The 20,301-nt window shown below is 42.5% G+C and overlaps 1 protein-coding gene and 1 pseudogene across 2 annotated transcripts; one reads left to right on the top strand and one right to left on the bottom strand.

The window, feature by feature from the left end:
- Nucleotides 1-1,659: 1,659 nt before the first annotated feature.
- LOC308162793 (coiled-coil domain-containing protein 89) lies at nt 1,660-3,585 on the top strand (the record flags this gene model as incomplete). The annotated part of the gene is made up of 7 exons (XM_080536934.1): nt 1,660-1,704; nt 2,050-2,525; nt 2,630-2,760; nt 2,898-3,043; nt 3,147-3,223; nt 3,305-3,404; nt 3,499-3,585. The coding sequence occupies 7 exons, from the start codon at nt 1,660-1,662 to the stop codon at nt 3,583-3,585; spliced, it is 1,062 nt and encodes a 353-aa protein (XP_080393060.1).
- Nucleotides 3,586-4,275: 690 nt separating this feature from the next.
- Nucleotides 4,276-13,200, bottom strand: LOC308162792 (ATP synthase subunit beta, mitochondrial-like; annotated as a pseudogene). Its single transcript has 10 exons — nt 13,127-13,200; nt 7,593-7,765; nt 7,312-7,473; nt 7,107-7,218; nt 6,809-6,986; nt 6,543-6,701; nt 6,277-6,399; nt 4,842-5,065; nt 4,515-4,716; nt 4,276-4,376 (listed from the first exon to the last, which is right to left on the bottom strand). The product of its transcript is annotated as an ATP synthase subunit beta, mitochondrial-like (transcript).
- Nucleotides 13,201-20,301: the final 7,101 nt, after the last annotated feature.

Raw genomic sequence — 20,301 nt, 5'->3', positions numbered from 1 at the left:
AACCTAGGATGGTAGGGGGAGGCAGGGCAATACCGCTACCTGATTGGTTGGCGAAGCACTCCCTCATCTTATAGCAAGGAGTCTGGCTTTAGATGGTAGACTCGCCAGCCAATGAGGGGGCAATGAGGGAGTGCTTCGCCAACCAATCAGGTAGCGGTATTGCCCTGACTTCCCCTACCATCCTAGGTTTCGCAAATTCGCAGACGGGACGCTCCCCCAGCCACGGCGCTCTGGAGAAAACCCTTACCGCGCACCCTGGAATCTGCATAAGTCCATTTCCCGGGCTGTCTCACATGCGCGTGATTTGACATGGCATTATCCATCATTTAGACAGATGATAGTTATTTGGCATCTACGGGGAATAATACAATGGAAAAGTAGGTCTCTAGTAGGCTATCTAATCACTGACAACACGACCTATCTTGCAATGTAAAACCAGAAAATGATTTGCGTTAACGTGCCCAAATTCCCAAGGAAATTGTTCCTCTAGTCTAGGCTAATCGAACTGATCAGAGGGCAATGTCAATGATCTGCACTTCAAAAGCAAGGAGCAGACAAAGAGCGGCACTAAATGGTGAGAATAAAGGAAAATAACTTCATAGCAAGACAGTATAGGCTAAATGTCAATTAATTATTTACAGTAGCTTACTAAATATGCTTTTGTTTAAATGAATGGTCTTTGCAATTATATTACTCTACCAAAAGAGAACATTTCTGTACGGAGATTGAAAACGTAACCTTTTACAGTTTATTTAAAAAGTGAATCAATAAAACAACATATATATATGTTTTCTTCTTGATGTAGGCATTTTATATCCAAGTATCTTTCATTGTATAATAATATGAAAATAATATATAATTTAATGAGACTGACAAACAAATATAGGCCTACATTGTTGCCACACTTTCTAGAGGTTCATTTTGTTGCTTTGTTCAGGCTGAAAGTTATTCAGCTTCAGGGTGACCTTGGTGCGTTGGTACGGGCCTGCACCGGGGTCAAGACTCAATTAGCCTACATTGAGGGCATGACCAGAATTTAAAGGCCAGGATAAATGCCCCAAAAAAGAATTCAACAACTAATCATAACAATGAATCGGTTGATTTGAACTGGATCGTGTAATTCTGCTAATAATAGCATTTATGACTTGTGAGTAACTTTAGATAGATGGTCATCACATTTCAATATTCTGTTGGCAAAAAACAGCTTGGAAAGAAATTGATGAGAAGAGCAGTAGCACCATCTTGTGGTTTAGAGTAAAAATAGCACTTTCTGCCAAACCTCCAACTGCGCTTTATAATAATGTCTCTTCTGGAATAATCAGCTCGAGCTGTAATATAGGACTTGAGCACAGACCATGTGAATGTGTCGTGAGTAAGCAAGTTTGTATAAACAACAAGCCAAACATTAAACAAAAAAATGTCTGCATAAGCACATTTTTATTGTAGATGTTGTCAACATTCTGTAAAAAGAAAGTTTTGGAAAGCCAAAGGCGGGGCTTTGCGCGAGGTGGCAAATGACAGTTGCCAGTGACAACAGCAGAAACTTAGTGGCTCTCGAGATCAAGTCAAGGAGGCGTTGAAGGAGTAGCTAGCCAAGTAGCAGGGTAAACAGATTTAGCAGCCCAAAGCTGGATTAAAAAAAAAACGATTTCCTACGACATGGCGTCACCACAAGATCTTCGGAAGATAAAAAACACCAAACAGGTAAGAAGTTTAAGTTTAATTTGGCAAGCTAGCTATAACGTTGAGAGTTCTTACTACTTATCTGGAACTAGTTACATGTGGCTGTGTGGAGTCATTCTCAGTCCCTGAAGACCCTAGTTCATACCTGTCAACATTGGGATTTGAAAATAAGGGATATTTTGCAAAAAAATAAATAAGGGTGGAACATTACGTGAGGGTGGAACATTGTTATCAACGAATTTCACCTATAGCCTACTTATACTTGGTGGCAAATCAATGTAATAAAAATGTAGCTGACACTGTAACGTGCGTGCTATTATTAAAGTATGTGTTTTTTTTAATATGCAATTTCATAATTATTTCCAGGACATGGACGATGCTGTCCACAGAGCATTGGAGAAACTGCGCAGTCTTTCCCAGGATGAGAGAGCGGATGCAGGGATGCTGCGCTCCAGGATAGACGAACAGTCCAGTTTGATCTGCATGTTGAAACAGAGATCAGATGACATGCTTCTTCGTAGTCAAGCGCTGGAGCGTATTAACTCACAGCTAGAACACCATAAAGTAGACGCACAGACAGAGCTGAATAATGAAAGGAAGAGATCCACGCAATTACAGCAAAGATTTATGTCTCTGGCAGCTAACCACCAGTTAATGATTAATTTCAAGGACGAGTACAAACTAAAGAACGCCAGTCTCGAAGAGGAGAATAAACTACTTCGGGAGGAGAACGAGAAGCTTTTCTCCAAAGAATTACAAAAGAAAGAGGAGACGATTCAGACACTAACGCAAGAATTAAAAGATCTTACTGAGCAACGGACAAGTCTAGAAAATGTGTATCAGTAAGATTAAAAATACATATTTTCACTTAAATGATGTGCACTAGTCGTGAATGCTGATTGACTCAAACTGACTGTTGTAGGCTAATATATTTTCTTCACAACAGGGAAAAAACGACTGGATTTCAGACAAAACTTGAAGAACAAATGTGTCTCCATCAAACCAAAGAGGCATCTTTGCAAGATGAATTGCATGGCACTCAAAGACAGTTTATGGATGCAGTAGAGATGTGCACAGGTGAGTTTGCCAAGAGGATTTGTTGCATTGACACTAAGCAAAGAATAACATTACAATTCCAACAAATAGTTGACTTGTAAAATCATTTCAAATGAGAAATTAACCTTCAACATTAATGGTGAATTTCTCTTGACCAGGTCTGAATCAACAGCTTCAGAATGCAAGAGAGAATGACTCATCAAAAGAGTTAAAAAAGATTGAATTGCAAGAAAAACTTGAGACCTTGACCAAGGAGAAAGACACATTTTTGAATCTATCCATGCAAAGAGGGAAACTAATACAAGTACTGCAATATTCATCCATTTTCTGAACAGAATGTCAGTCATAATTGTTCACAAAACACGTGGCAGTGTTCAGCAGAAATCATAAGAGTTCTCTCTTTGCAGGACAAACAGGTTGAAATCCAGCAGTTGGAGGCAAAAAGACAAGAGGTGGAAAAGGCCAGGGCTGCAGCAGAAGACAGGTTTGAATATCATGGTTAGTAACCATATTAATATTGGCAAAGATATGAAAGGCCTGTATACCCAAAATGTCTCTGCTTTAGGTTTGAGAGGGAAGCAGTGCTGGTAAACACACATTTTAAAGTGAGAGACCTCCAGGATGCTCTTGAAGAGTCTGTGAAGACATGCAACAAGCTCAAGAGGGTTTGTATATAACTGATATTAAGATCTTGGAAAAGTCACTACAGAAGTGATCATATGTATACAGCCTACTCAACAGTATTCAATTATTTCATAGGATTTTGAAGCCTACAAAACACACAGCAACGGCCTGCTTGCAAAGGAAAAGGAGTTAAATTCCAGGCTGCGCCATGTGACCGACTAGGACTACCATCCCATTCATGCATTTATAGATAGTTCATGTTGTTTTTACTAAATAAAAGTAATTGATGTACCCAAGGCAATGGTTTTCTGCTCTTCACCTAAGGGAGCAACCCATTATGATTTGAAAGTAGGTCTAAACAAGCAAAACTAGTGAGTGTCTCACTATGGGAACGCCTCCTGCGTGACCTCATCAGAAGCTCAATATCACTGCGCCAGCCCTTATTGGCTGGTCCAGATGACGCTTATGTCAGGAGTGGAGGGACCCTCCTCCCTTTATAAGGAGTAGACATAGCGTCTATTGTCATTCAAACAAGCACACCTCTTCTCGCTTCCGTAGCAAGGAGGGTGATCTGGTGAGACACTCACTCGTACTACTCAGAGAACCGGGGTTATGTAAATAAAGCGTTATCTGGACCAGCCAGTAAGGGCTGGAGCAGTGATATTGAGCTTCTGATGAGGTCACGCAAGAGGTGTTCCCATAGTGAGACACAAAATGAGTACCTGAGTCAGATTGACAATACATTGGGAAACATAAAATGCCAATACAGATTATAACAAGATACTTTTATTCCATCATCTTCCCAGTAAAAATGGAAATATAATTGAAGACATACTTTTTTTTCTTTCTTCTTAAATTCTACTATACAAATGCTTTTCTTATAAAACCATTCCCCAACCCTCCAATTGTCAATCATGAAGCGAGCTCTTCAGCCATTCTTGCAGCCTTCTGGACAACTTCTTCAATGGGGCCTACCATGTAGAAAGCCTGCTCCGGCAGGCCATCATATTCACCTAAGAAAATATAAAAGAAACGTTAGCAACACCCTCTCATACCTCACAAGCTACTTTTGATAAAAGCATATGGTTCCTCAAATGTAACAACATTGGAAGCCTAATGCTAGTGTAGTTAGTTTAAGCATAGTGTCCTACCTCCAAGAATACTCTGGAAACCTGAAATTGTTTCCTTGAGGGGCACCAGCTTGCCCATGTGGCCAGTGAAGACCTCAGCTACCTGGAAGGGCTGAGATAGGAAACGCTGGATCTTGCGGGCACGAGACACAATCAGCTTGTCTTCCTCAGACAACTCATCCATACCCAGGATAGCAATGATATCCTGAAGGGACTTGTAGTCCTAAAAGAGAGTTAAAATAATAAGTTCCGTTTAAATAGTTCCATTGAAAAGGTTGTTAGGATTTATTTTTATGGTGTATGGCACAGCTATGTAGGTAGATATTACATGTGAAAACAAACGATTACCTGTAGAATCTTCTGTACACCACGAGCAACATCGTGGTGCTCAGATCCAACAATGTTGGGGTCCATGATACGGGAGGTGGAGTCCAGAGGGTCCACGGCAGGGTAGATACCCAGCTCAGCGATGGCACGGGACAGCACAGTGGTGGCGTCCAAGTGAGCGAAGGTAGTGGCAGGGGCAGGGGCAGGGTCAGTCAAGTCAAGTCATCAGCAGGCACATAGATGGCCTATAATCAAATAACAAAAAGACGAAAAGAGTCACCTGAAAGGCAAGGAAAGGATGGAATTCAGAGGAGGGTGGGGATTAGGGTTGGGCGGTTTTCCAGTTGAACCGAAAACCATGGTACTGAAAAATAGCAGTGTTTTTTGTCAATACCGTCATAAAACTGTCATAAATTGCTATATATAATAAACGCCTTAATAAAACTGGCCATGTAGACAGCATTTTACACAATAATAAACTATATGTGCTATCGAAAGAATTCCAATGGTTCCTGAGAGCAGAGAAGCTGCGCTTATTACGATAATTCAAAGCACAAAGCTGTGGAGAGCTGAGGACATTTGAAGAGAGAAGCGGCATGACGAGCGCTCACAAACTTTCTTGAACATGCTAAATATTTTGTTTATGTGAAATCACACTTTCCACTTTACTGGATGAATCTATTTACTTCATTATTACCGTAATTAAAAGCACAAAGCTCAGGGTATGTAGCTACTAAGCTAACTAGGTAACGTCAGCTTCTAATTTGCAGTTTGCATGTTGTTGTAACTTTTTGATCAACATCTAGCACAAAAATCGCAAAAAATGTTGTCAATACCATCATAAATTGCTATATTTCATAAACGCTGAGTGTTTGCCCAACCCCACTGTCTGTGTGGTTGAAGATGCTATGAAAATGATGAAAGAACTTTTTGTAAACAATGTAATTTGGCAAATAAATAACCTGTCAAAAAGATGTGTCACGTGACTTGTCTCCTCAGAACGGAGAATTAGAAAAAGATATGGCAAGCGCAAGCAAGTTCATTCTTAACAAAAAAGCAGAAGGTGAAACAGGTGAAAGAGGAGCGAGCACAATCAGAGACGACTGCCTATTGTCGAGAGCTTGTGATTGACGGAGACAAAGGTTTTCCATTTTCTGGTGGAAATCAAATGGATGGCCCGAAAGTACTTTTTCAGCACAGCAGGCAAGTCAAAAACCTAGAATAGGCTTGAAGAATAGCCAAACGTTGTGGTCTGTAGGATAGGCTACGGTTTTATGGCCATTTTGGTATTATTTGATAAGCCTACTCCAAGCCTACTTCTGCCATACATTTGTGGTTAATTTCTGCCAAGGTTATACCGAAAACCCTGGTTAAATCTGTGGATGGTTTAACGGTTTATAAAATTGGAAACCGCCCAACTCTAGTGGGGATGTCTTCCATTCCCTGAGGTACTTACCTGTACTGAGGTGATGGACCCCTTTTTGGTGGTGGTGATTCTCTCCTGCATGGTACCCATGTCTGTGGCCAGGGTGGGCTGATAGCCTACAGCAGAGGGGATACGACCCAAAAGGGCAGACACCTGAGGAGGAGAGAGGGTCTCATTATGAATAGGACTATTGCATCAGACTTGGCTATATGTTGCCCTCTGGAGCAACAAACAGTATGCAAAATATTTTTTTAGCTCTGATAAAGGGCAAACATTGGTCATGCTGCATTCCTGACCTCTGATCCAGCCTGGGTGAATCTGAAGATGTTGTCAATGAAGAGCAACACATCCTGTCCCTCCTGATCACGGAAATACTCTGCAACAGTCAGCCCAGTCAGAGCAACTCTGGCACGGGCACCAGGGGGCTCGTTCATCTGACCGTACACCAGCGCTACCTGAGGACATGGGAAAAATAAAGGCCATTCAAATCAGATGCAAGATAAGAGTCCTCTTAGGAATTTCCCCAAAAAACAACAACGAAGCATCATATAGAGATTGTCACCTTGGAGGTGGTGTCCTTCAGGTTGATGACACCAGACTCAATCATTTCATCTTATGAAGTCATTTCCCTCACGAGTGCGCTCTCCCACTCCGGCGAACACTGAGTAACCACCATGGGCCTTGGCTACGTTGTTGATCAGCTCCATAATAATTGCCCACACCAGCACCACCGAACAGACCTGAAGACAAATAAAATGTATTATTTTATATTTCTAATAATTCATAAGCACTATGAATAATGATCCAAGTCAAACATTAATAGTTTGAAAATTCAGTAGGAAAGGAGATTTTTCACTTGCCAATCTTTCCACCCTTGGCATAGGGGGGCGAGCAGGATGTCCTGTCACCAGGATCTCCTGCTCCACACTCATGTCTGTGAACTCAGGGGCTTCAGCGTGAATGGGGGCAGTACTGCAAAAAAAAACAGATAACAAATTCATATGAAATAGTTTCTTAGCTTTGAAGTTTAAGTTTCAGTTATTGACATCCCTCCCATGTACATACTGTTTTGTGGTAATTGGTCCCCTCTCATCGATGGGCTCCCCGATAACATTCATGATCCTGCCCAAGGTCTCAGGACCCACAGGGATCCTGATGGGGGCTCCAGTGTCAAGAACCTGCTGTCCTCGAACCAGACCATGGCAATTGTGCGGACAGTGTTCTCACCTGGAAAAGCCAAAATATACTTCAAAGAACAGTACTTGTGGAGAAACATACATTGGAAGAGCAGTTCTTGACTGACAAGATTGTCATAAACTGACATTATAGACTCAAAAGAGGCTCACCCAGATGCTGTGCGACCTCCAGCACCAGCCTGGAGTCACGCCCAGCCACCTCCAGGGCATTGAGAATGGTTGGCAGACCCTCATCGAACTGAACGTCGACAACAGCACCAATGACAGCTACAATGCGGCCATTAGCAATTGCAGCAGCAGCAGCGGGAGCAGCAGAATAGTTTCTGCCTGTGGAAATCATTGTGTTAGCTAGCTAGTACATATGCTAGATCCGTATGACAGTGAGGGTAGAAGGTTTTACTAACCTTCAAAAGCTAATAAGAATGATTGCTGGTGGTACCTACACTATTACCGGTACTACAGCTAAAACAAACATATTTTCGGCAGAAAATTCACCTTTTCTAAGTAATATTTGATATGGCCCGGCGACTGGTTGTCTCACCAACGCAACAGACAGAGCTATTCATTCTACTGTGGGTGCTGCTAACTTTAGCTAACCTACCAAGCTAGCTGGCTGTCACATTAAGCTTAAGGTCACTGCCTTAATAGATACCAAATCAAGACACTATCTTTTGTGACAACACGTTAGCTATAGCATAATAGAGCTGGATAACAAATCCACCGTTGACATCCATATCAGCTGGCTGTCAAATTGAATACAAGCTGAGACTTTAAAGGCCTGTTGTTGTTCCAGCACTCAGGCTCAGATCATCCAGCTAGCAGCATCAATGACTAAGGCTGTGTTCGGAATGGTGTACTAGCATACTGCATACTAGCATACTCAATGAGTATATACTGCATACTGCCTACTAAATTCATAATAAGTATGTGAAAACCAGCCGACCATTTACACACTATGCATACTGCCTCCCAGAATGCATTTCGCCGGGAGCGGCGAATTTAAACCTACATTTGAAACCTCCATTAGCTAAAATATGTAATTTTGGCCTTACAAGTGTAACATGTCATTTTATTAAGTTGTAATATGTTTTCAGGCGAGAAAGTAACCACATATATTCCCAAAATGTGTCCAGTTTACCAAAATAACCCATATATCTGATCTGACGATTTTTTGCGTCTTCTGTTCGCTAGCTGCGTTCGTAAATTCGCCCTGGAAATATGATCAGCACTCATGGAATGCCTCTTGCCCAATCAAATTACCTGGTCCCTTTATGACGTTGCACCCAGTGTATGCTCCGGCGCTCTCAGAGCGATTTTACGAACGCACCCTGCGTTGCTTACCTTCACTTACGGAGTTCGACAGAATTATCGTAACATAATTACAACAATTTGTAAAATGATTTGGGGGGCCAATATCTTTAGCTAGCTCAAGTAACTAGTTTACTATATTGTTGTCTTAGCAGTTGGTAAAAGAACATGATTAAAATAAATATACTCCACCTGTAGGAGTAAAGCACTCCCTACTCTGCTTTGCATATAAGCACTCCGCTCTCTGCTTTCCCTCGCGTACTTTCGAATGTGTGAAAATGTCTTTTTTATTTTTTTCCGATGCCTCAACCCGCTGTTTAATGTGACCAGGGTAAGCATGCTTACAGCCAATCAGAGTAGGTCTTTCATTCCGATAAGAGCTACTGATTGGCTCTTATCACTTTCAAGTTCACTTAACATTTCACCTCTCGCCCGGCAGAATAGCTTATGCCAGCTAGCTCAAACGATCTAAATAATAATAATCAATAAGGATAACTTGCTTGATTTTGTGAATATGGACATTACTGTCAGCGACCTAAAGGGATTTCGTAGACTGGACTGGACTGGAAAAACACAACTACTGGCTAAAGGCCGCCCGGCCGCTCGCTCACCGATGTTCACACTGACCCAGAAAGGGAGAGTCGCCAGCGGCTACAGCAAGCCTGGTATGAGCGGTTTATATGATGTATATGATTCGCGAGGCTGGTGGCGATCTGTGCTTGTTTATATGGTTTGAGTACTTTGAGAGGGAGGGTCTGTGATGTGATGTCAAGTGCCTGTGTGACAAAGTGTGAAAAGAAAGTGTGTTGTGTTTACTATGGAGGATGGAAACGGTGTGTGTCTGTGTTGTGCGTGTGTGCGTGTGCGATGTTGAAACTGGACTTGTAGATGTCAGTAGGTTGGCTACTTGAAAAGATCTTTGAACAATGAGCACCCCTGATATAGTCGAAACTGGCAACTGTTTTTTTTGTTTTTGGTAATCTGATCACAAAGTGACACTACAGTTTATTAGCGGGTTCTAATCTAGGGCATCAAAATTGCATTTCCTTGAAACTGCGTTCACTGATAGCGTGTATGTGTAATTACGTGTATTTCTATATCTTATGCTTACCCAATCTAAAAGCTCACGGCACGTGCCTGCTGCTTACATTACCTCACGTTACCTCACGAGACATCCTGGGTCCAGAGATAGCAGCTGCTGCTTCACTCACCAACCTCAGTGACCATTTACTAATACAACTTTATCCAACGAACATGCCTCTTATCAGACGACGGAGGAAATCAGCTCGTCGTCTGATGTTAATGATTCAGATGTACATGCTTTTTCTTACTTTGATTAGAACAAAGGGGTCTGTAGCACGGAGCTAAGATGAGAGGGGGGGGGGAGATAATGTTTGCTCAATGCAAGGATCAGACCACACTATTCTACCTAGCACAACTCCTTATTTTATTTGACTATTGTGTCATTACTGTCTCTGTTCTCTGTTCTATTCATAACCCATCAGAAGTTTTCTAAAATAATCACAGAAGAAAGACGGCAAATCAAAATGATCAAATCAAATTTTCTTTTTTTGAAAAAACAATTGAATCATATTTATTAACTTCTCCTCTCTCTCCCGACTTTCCCTCTCTCTCTCTCTCTCTCTCTCTCCCCTCTCTTTCTCTCCTCTCCTCACTTGCCCTGCTCTCCATCCACATCCGGAATTCCCGGTCCTTTCTCTCTCCCTCTTCTCTCCTTCTCTCTCCCTCTTCTCTCCTTCTCTCTCCCTCTTCTCTCCTTCTCTCTCCCTCTTCTCTCCTTTCTCTCTCCCTCTTCTCTCCTTTCTCTCTCCCTCTTCTCTCCTTCTCTCTCCCTCTTCTCTCCTTCTCTCTCCCTCTTCTCTCCTTTCTCTCTCCCTCTGCTCCTCTCTCTTCAACGCCTCCCTCTCTCTCCCTCTTCTCTCCTTCTCTCTCCCTCTTCTCTCCTTCTCTCTCCCTCTTCTCTCCTTCTCTCTCCCTCTTCTCTCCTTCTCTCTCCCTCTTCTCTCCTTCTCTCTCCCTCTTCTCTCCTTCTCTCTCCCTCTTCTCTCCTTTCTCTCTCCCTCTGCTCCTCTCTCTTCAATGCCTCCCTCTCTCTTCTCTCTTCCTTCTCCTCTGTCAATCTCTCCCTCTTCTCCTCTCTCTCCAACGCCTCCCTCTCTCTTCTCTCTTCCTTCTCCTCCACTTTCTGCTTCTCCTCTCTAAACAGAGAGACCCACTCCGACTCCCGCTTCCTCTTGGGAGCCGGAGTGGGACCCTCAGCCTCTGGAGGAGAGACCACTGCTGCTGCTGACGTCGACGCCACAGATGAGGAGATGAGGGAATGTGGCGTCGCTGATGGTCTTTGCCCCATCACCTCATCCATGGCATCGAACCACTTCCAGCTAGCAGCAGTGGCCTCTCCTCCCTCAGTGCTGACCCCTGTCCGAGGTGACTTCAGTTCCTACAAAATAACATACACAAGGGTAATCTGATTGATCATTATTTAGTTAAACATTTCATTTTGATACTCCACCCTGCCCTCCAGGCCTGCCCTCCAGGCCATGCTCTCCAGGCCATGCTCCTTGATGAATATCCTATACAACCATAACATTGGTCAGACATTGGCATAAACCTTTGACAGGGGATAAGCACGTATGTGAAAATCTACCAACCACAGATTATAGATTTGTTAAAAATTCACCAGTCACTAAATGGTAAATCAAATCTACCAACGACTTTAGTAAGTAAGTAAAGCTTCATTTATATACCGCCTTTTGTACAGGAAATGCAAACTCAACTCGCTTTAACATTTTACTAGCATATGGCTGATGGCTGGTGCTACTTTTCCACCCGTATGCACATGAAAATGACAACACATAAAACGTGATGTTCTTACTGAAAGCCAATCATGGCAGCATTCCTCTTCCCGGTAAATTTGTCGTCATTCTCCCCCCTCCACCGAATCATGCGCTCGGTGTCTTCATCAGTCCCTTGAAACAACAATACGGCGTTAATAACCACGGCAGGTCAGGTTGTTGTAGCTACAGTAACGTTAGCTAGCTACAGTGTTATTAGCTGTTATCAACTCGATAACCACTAAGCTAATGATTATCATTATGTAGGGCTTGCAGGCAAGTCGAGCGGTAGATACAATTTCAACAACAATAAAGATACGTTCATTATGTTCATTATGAATAATTCATTTTTTTTTTTTTACCACAACTCGTATAGTTTGGTTACTCACATTTATACGCCCGGTCTCCCGCCGCTTCTCTGTCTGCCATGGTTTCAGAGACTGAAGAAAATCGCTCACGGACAATGTTTGTAAATTGATTGATTGATTGAAAACTTTATTAGAAGATTTGCAGAAGTAGGTACATGAAAGTACATATTACATACACGGTCATCTAACAGGATAAAAACCCAAGAAAGCCACTGGCTTATTTCAATTGGGGTCCTTGATTCTCAATTCATCGTTACATGTAAGACCGACAAAACAAACTACCGGTAGTACTATCTACAAGATAATACAGACAAATAACTATTACTATCTACAAGATAAAAATACATCCATCATGGGAAGAACAATACAACAAAACATCAGGTATGTACAGCGGGTAGGACAGGTGGGGACATACACCACAGGTGGGGGCGGGGGACAAAACACAAAGTATGTACAGTGGGTAGTTCGGGTCTTTTAATCTGATTTTTGATTTAGAGGGTCCAGTTACGGATTGCAGCCTCCTGTAAATGTTTTTTGAGAGTGGTTTTGAAGGTGGGCAGTGTTTTGCACTCCTTTAAGATTATAGGAAGGGCGTTCCACATTTTTACTGCATAGTTTGCAAACGAGTTTAACCCCTTGTTTGTGGTGCAACGCGGTTCGTGGAGCTTCCTCTGGTGTTGTATGTGTGGACGTTGTTCACTAAACAACAGCTGTATGACAAGTTTGTATGACGCAGTTTGACGAGGCTGAAAGCGCACAGGGTTGCCAAATGGGATTGACAATTTACAGCCTAAACTTTCTATAACCTCAAAATCAAGTAGCCCATTCGGCGGTAACCCGCCCCATCTGGCAACCCTGGACGCAACTCTGCAACCCTGGACGCGAAATGCATTTTGGGAAATAGGACCCGAGCTAGTGTCCATCGTAACCGACTTCAATTTTCACGGAAGTAACTGCTCGCCTACTAAATTTCTCGCATACTCAAATCTTGCATACTGTACAGTGTGAACGTACTACATACTCAAAATCTACGTCATATCTAGTATGAGTAGTATGCTAGTACGCTATTCCGAACACAGCCTAAGTCGACAGACTTGCCTTCCAAGCAACATTTCAATTGTCCATGTAGACTTACAACCTGCTGGCTGTTTACTGGGTTATGGGGTTAACCCCCGGCTTCAGAGCTTGCAGAGCCCCCTTGCAGCAGCGTCCCACACTACTCAACATGGCTGAAGGTGGAATGGGGCGGTGCGCAGTGGAGCCCCTAGACTATTGGGGGCCCTAAGCAAACAACATTATGGAGGCCCCTGGTAAGGGTCTTAGGCGGGTGACGATGTGGACATTTTAAAATGTATTTATTTCCCTGACACTAAAATATAATACGGTTTTACGAAGTTCGCGCATATGCGCGCGCTCGTGTGTGTAAGTAAAAAAACAGTCTGAAACAAAGGAATTCATTATAAATGTCATAATGTATTAATTAACAGTCACACACACGTCCGAGTATTTGATCAACAAAGGAGCCATGTGTAGTAACATCAAATTGGAGCAATGGTGCTTATTAGTGCTTATTAGAACTCTTAACGGTAATGGTGCTTATTAGAACTCTTAACACACTTACATTCTGAAACTGCTGGTGTTTTCACTTTTCACATTCTGAAACAGCAACATTAATATGTAATATCAAACAGAGCAAGAACAACAAATAAATCAAAAAATCAATAAACAAGTATATTCTGAAAACGCTGGTGTTCTTATTTACATTTTACATGACTCCACTGGGTCTGTCTGTCTGCCTGCCTGCTTGTCTGTCTGTCTGTCTGTCTGCCTGCCTGTCTGTCTGTCTGTCTGTCTGTCTGTCTGTCTGCCTGCCTAAGACATCTTACTTATTTTGCACTCTGCATCTTATTTACATTTTTGCACTCTGCAGCTTCTATCCACTTACCACTATCCTGGTGTCGTTTTTCATTGTCTTCTCGTTTCTTTTTTGGTGACCAGAAATGTGCGATCGCTTCATGATTGCTGCTGACAGTTGAGAGGAGAATGGGGCGGGGCTAGAAGTCAATTTCAAGCCAGAAGGGGGCGGGGCCCCACTAGGGGGGTTTTGGGGCAGCGGCGTGGATACTGCCAATAGTGGTTACGGATATGGATGTCCGTGGTGTTATAGATCATATAATAACGCCGTAATTGCAGGGAATACTTTACCAAACTAGCTATTTCACAATGAAAAGTAGTTAAACTCTTAACTACCCTCATATTGTTTAGCTTGTCAAACTAAAACTGTCCTTGGATGAATGTATGCGCAGCGCGAGCAGACTCAGAGCGACTGAACGCTGAATGCCATGATTTCCATTGAAAATACATTCATCCAAGGACAGTTTTAGTTTGACAAAAAGGCCCTTTTTGTTTGGTGGCCCCAAGCAATTGCCTTGGTTGCCTCTATGGACGGGGCGCCTCTGGCGGTGCGCTGTGTAGTTCAGACGCCCTGGAATTCAGACGCCCTGTGGATCGAACTGAGCATGTGCAACCCTGTCTGAATTCTGGTTGAGTAGTATCTGCGAGAGTCAAAAGGTCAAGGCAAGGGTGTCAACGTTTTGAATAGACTATTGAAAGCAATGGTAAAATACATAGGCCTACAGGCTCAAATACATTTGAGCAAGAGCAAGACCTTATCAATGGCAAGATCAAGACGTCACGGTAAGGGTTCCAGTGTTTTGAATGGCAGTGTGGGGGTGGACTTGAATCGACTCTTTGTGTGCTAGTTTATATCATTTTTCACCTCCCAATATTACCATGGACTTGAGAAGTGTAATTTGACAACTTTCAGGTTGATTGTAACAACTATCTTTTTAGTTCGAGCATAAAGGCTTACGGCATATGTTTCTATAATCTACAATAGGCCTATACACTGTTTAAGATTAAGATACTATAAATACACTGTAAATACTATACAAATTCCTTAATTCTTCCTTCTTCTAGCATTATGACTGCCAGTGGCCCCTGGCCCTAGCATAGATTACCTTTTCTTTTCTTTTTACGTCCGCTAAATGAATTTGCCAGCTCCCCTAGACAAGTCCACCGAAAATACCGTTCACTAGCCTGATTGATAGAACAAGCCAGCCAATGATAGTTGTGCAATAATAGACAGCATCTTATTGGCTGTGGAGATGTAGCCCAGCTGAACGCCCTTCCACCTTTGCAAGTCTGCAACTCTGGCTGTGTTCGAAATGGTATACTAGCATTTCTTGTGAGTCGGCGGGCCGCATGTAGATGAGTCATGTGTCCTACTAAGTGAGTGACATACAGTAGTAGGTAAACATGTTAGACGTTTTGCTATCGCTATGGTTACGTCCAGTGGCGGACTGGCCATCGGGCAAGCCGGGCAAATGCCAGGAGGGCTGCGAGACTCTGAGCCACTCAGAATGTATTATTTAAAAATGTAAAAATAAATAAATAATAATATTTGTAATTTTGTCTCTGGTGGTTTTCATTGAAAATAACTTATTTCAGCAAACCGCGGCCCAACACATTTTATATCGGCCCGGGCCTGCCGAATGTTCTCATGGTCAACTCGTTGCTACGCAACGCTAGATAACTCGAGTAGAAGAAGAAGAAGAATCGAATATAAGAACGAAATGTATCTGGGCAGTAAACGACCAAAGGGTGGGCCAGAGAAAAAGAGGGACAAATCAAAGAAAGCTCTATTGGCGGAGGGGGGGGGGGAATTAACAAATATAACCTATCTGTTTGCGAAGCAAGCAGGTGCTAGCAACAGTCCTCAACTAGCACTAGGACTAACATTAAACTTGTGGTAGAGGGAGACGAAGAGGGAGAGAATGATTGACAGGGTTGTAGTAGAGCAGCGGTTCCCAACCTTTTTGGACTCGAGGCCCACATAAAAATCTCTAAAGTATTCGCGGCCCACACAGGCATTTTACAGACGTGTAAATGTTTTTGTGTGTCTCATCATTATTCTCTTATTCTTATTGAATATTTCATATGCATCATCATACAATCATCATACATACAGTGCAGTAGTGTTATGTTTCTCAATAGGTTCTGGGTGTATACAATAATGTCGGATCCAGGTGCAGTGTAAGTAAAGAATGAGACGGAGATGTAATAAAATAAAGATTCTCTTTACTGAGACGTATGATTCGCAGGTACAAACATAGACTCTTAGAACAACAAAAAGGGGAGCAGTAGGGCTCAGCACGTAGGTAATAATAACTAAGGCACTGCGGTCAATAATAAAGTGCACGAAAACTAAAGTTTGAACAAAGGGCTCCAAAGGAGGTACAAGGTTGCAAACCAGCAAACAAAGTCAAAGTTCAAATTACGTTCCGGGTAACGGATACGTGAAGTGATAATACATACACAGGGTTCTGAAGCATTCCAAACGGGGTAACACAAGTGATCGACTGACAAGGGAACAAGGAAATGGGACACACCATACACTGACAAACACTCACAGGTGACAACAATCATCCGATAATTAGTCCAGGGCTGGAGCACTGTCGCTCTTCGACCAGTAGGGGCGATGGGGAGTCCTCTTCGCTGACCCCCCTTGTAACACAGTAGGTCTAGTAGTAGCACACTGATTATGCATTTTTGAAGGTTTTAAAGAAAAAAATACAGTACTATGCATGTATTTTTTTAATTAAAACGTTTTTGTAAAATATTTTGCCCATGATTTTAATTTTTAAATAATAAAATTAATGATTTGGCGGCCCACTTGCAGTACTCTCACGGACCACCAGAGGGCCGCGGCCCATAGGTTGGGAATCGCTGTAGTAGAGAAAAACAAACTACTTAGTAGTCTGCTAACTACATGAAGGTAAGACACATTTATTATTATATACACTGTGGCTGTGCAGTGCTCTTTTTCTGCTTTGGTGAAGCTAAATGTAATGTGCACTGTGGCTGGTGTATTGTTTAGGCTCATACATGTGATGGTTCATGTAACCGTTTTTTTACATTGTATTTGTGTCAGAGCAGCTTCTCTTAGCTACACCGAGTCTATAGGCTTAACTGGACCTCAATGTTTTCAGCAGGTTCGAGCAGTTCAGTGTTATAGCGTTAGCTAGCTGGCTAGATAAGTTAACTTAGGCTGTGTCCACCAACAAGCTGTATATTTAGCTAAACGGCACCAAGCTAAGGTAAATAGCTAGCTAGTGTTAGCTAGTGCTAACGTTCACCATCTCTGTAGTCAGCTCTGTATCGCCAGTGGACACGCACCTAATGTAATCATTCCGTTTATAACCAGGGCTGCCAAGTTTCACCAAAAGTTTGGAGTGAGATTTTTTGGCGGTGGAGCGACCCAAAACTGTGCACGTTTTGGCGGCAGCGGCCCCTCTCTCCCACCCAATTATTTGTGCTAGTTTCCTGCAATTTTACATGTTGTTCATAATAAACCAGCACAAGAAATGAAAATAATAAACTTTTGGAGGGACCCCCAATTGTTGTATTGTAAATTGCAATTACTATTTATTATTACTATTGTAGGAGCCAGATATGGTCCTGTGATACGTGTTGTAATTCACTGTGTGGGCATGGGGTGGCGCTGTCACAATACCTGAGGCAGGTGTATATCAGGTAGTACATTTGTTGTTGTCGTCAGGTGTTGACCCCGGAAGGGCAAATAGGTTTGACCGCAAGGGCGCTAAGTTTGTTATTGTTATTGTTTGTGTCGTATATTATCTTATTGGTTATGAATCAAAGAACAGTTATTGAGTTTAAGACGATTTAATTAAAGTACAAAACATATACAGATACCAACAGCTGGATCCTATGTCTGGTCTCCTCTGCTGGGCTGGGGTGGTTAACAGAACCCCCCTTTGGCCCCACACCCTTATTTATACACAATATGCAAATACAGTCACAGGCAATGGCCTATCACCTTCACTGTAGAGATGGTCAAGATGTGAGAAGGGGGCAGTCACCTGTGATGTCACTATGGCCTAGTGACTTCCAGGAAGTCATTCCACAGCTGACCATAGAAGGACAGTCAGTGTCCTGAGCATGGTCGTCATACAACCCCCATCTTCAGTAGACCAGGCCCACACCATGTGTGTTTTAAGTACAAATATACTACATTTGTACCAGTGATTAAGCCATTGATGGCACATAGTAACACAATACATGTTTATTATGCAGCAAACCAACGACTACGGATCTTATATAACCAACAGCAACACATCAAACTAGGACGCACGGCGCGTCAACCGGACAATCCGTCGGGTTAGCATCTCAGTAGCAAGTAGTAGACTATGCTCCTTTAACAATTGTTATTAATGTACCTGGTTATGTTACAGTAGAGAAACAAATGCATTTAGTAATGACTTACGCCAAATTGGTGCAACCCAGTCCAGTAGACCAGATACGATGTTGTAATGTATGCACATATTTTGCTACCACGGTTGCCAGACGGAATTGACAATGTCCGGCCCAACCGGTCTAAAAGCTGCCGAATCCACCCGTCCAGTACCAAAAGTAGCCCAATCTGGCAACACTGCTTGCTACGTTCTTGCAGCTCGCGTGAACACAGGTTCTTCCATCAGTGCTCGCCTGCCGCTTCGATTGCAGACTCAAGTTAACGCGCGTGCAGAAAGATGCCACGAAACTCAAGTCCCGTAAAACAAATGGTTATTTCTCGCCGTGAGAAATAGAGATGCGGCGTGAGAGCGTGAGAACTGGTTGAAATGCGTGAGTCTCACGGTGATTGCGTGAGACTTGGTAGCTCTGTTATAACAGCAGTTAACGTTACACTTTCATTTGATGAGAGCGATGCAGTTAATGTGCAACAACTGGATGCAGTGGGAAAGTGTAGTTGGAAGTAGGGATGCACCGAAAGTTCGGCCACCGAATGTATTGGGCCGAAAATAGCACAACAAAGTACATTCGGTGTGAAAAGGCTATTGAAAGAGCTATTGACTGATGACTGCCTACTGACAAGTCATATAATTACAGCAAACATGTCGGTAGTTTGGCATCTGTCCTCTGAACGACAAGGAGAGACACATTCCAACATTGACTTCCGATTTCAAAATAAAAGCGCGAGCTAAGCGTTGTTGAAAATCAATGATAAATCGCTAGTCAACTAACACAGCTTGTTTTGTGAGCCTGCTAACAATGTAAAGTAGTGTTATAGTAACTAGGTAGAGTGGGGATTACTCACCGAATCCAATGCATTGCAATATTTTGGCTAAGATAGATGCCACAGTTCAGGTTAAGTCAGTCACTGTGGATTGTTGTCGGCACTCTGAATTCATCAGTGATTGTAGTGTGTGTCAGTGTGTATTACGTGTTCCAAATGTCTACATTCAATTCTAGTCAGTCTAGTTATCTCAAGCTTTTTATGTTAACAATCCGTGTTGCGTTTGGAAATAGGGCTGTTGTGTCGCAAATGCCAGGGCTGTTTTTTGATCCCAGTCCGCCCCTGGTTACGTCTCTGGCAGATCCCTTAGCCAATAATGCGCGTGACCTATATTGAGGAGTGCATGTCAACACTTTTCATTATTTTAATTCTGTTGAATATTGAACAGAAGCCTGCTATATGGCCGTGACGATGGCGCCCTCCTGTTTATAAATGAGTATTGCAGTGTATCAGATGAGTGCTACGTAAACGCAGTTACAAAGCGTATTATTCATTTAATGTACATTGTTTTGATCTCAATCATTTCAAGGATTTTTTAATAAAAAAATGTTAATAACGTTCATTTTCATATCGTCTTTGTATATTGAATACTGTAGCGAACGGGAGCTAGTAGTGTAACTCGCCCCATGCGGGGGTCGAACCCCGATCTCCCGCATAACCGCCGGCCGCGCTAACCACAACACCAACGGAGTTAACTCCCATGGTGGAGCTGCAAACGGCTGCAAACACAGGTTCGTTACACTATCCTCACCGTTCGGGAGAGCGTGGCCTCACGTGCATACACGTTCCTTAGCAACGTCTCTTAAGCATCAGTCGCCAGGCTGTTGTTGTTAATTAAGTGTTATTAAGTGTTTTTGTTTGAAAAACAGATTCAGATTATTCTCATTCCTCCATCGGATTTCGGGTCGACAGGTGAATTATTGCTCTGTTCTTCCTCCATTTCTCTTTTCATTTCTCTTGTCATCTCAAATTTACTAACGGATCTATACCGGACAAGTTTGGACACAATTAAATAGCAAAATGTAACCCTAACTAACTATTTACTATCAATATATGTTACTGTGACTGAAGGTGGAAATGCGTGTTTAAGACATTTACTGTATAAGAGGCTTTTATGAGAGCATCTTGCTGCTGATTTATTCATTTAATATCCAGAAATTGTTTTTGGCAGA

Source organism: Nansenia antarctica (assembly GCF_963989245.1).
Source record: "Nansenia antarctica genome assembly, chromosome: 7".
NCBI classification, from domain to species: Eukaryota; Metazoa; Chordata; class Actinopteri; order Argentiniformes; family Microstomatidae; genus Nansenia; species Nansenia antarctica.
The sequence above is the reverse complement of the archived record's forward strand: the minus strand, read 5'-3'. Positions and strand labels throughout refer to the sequence as shown.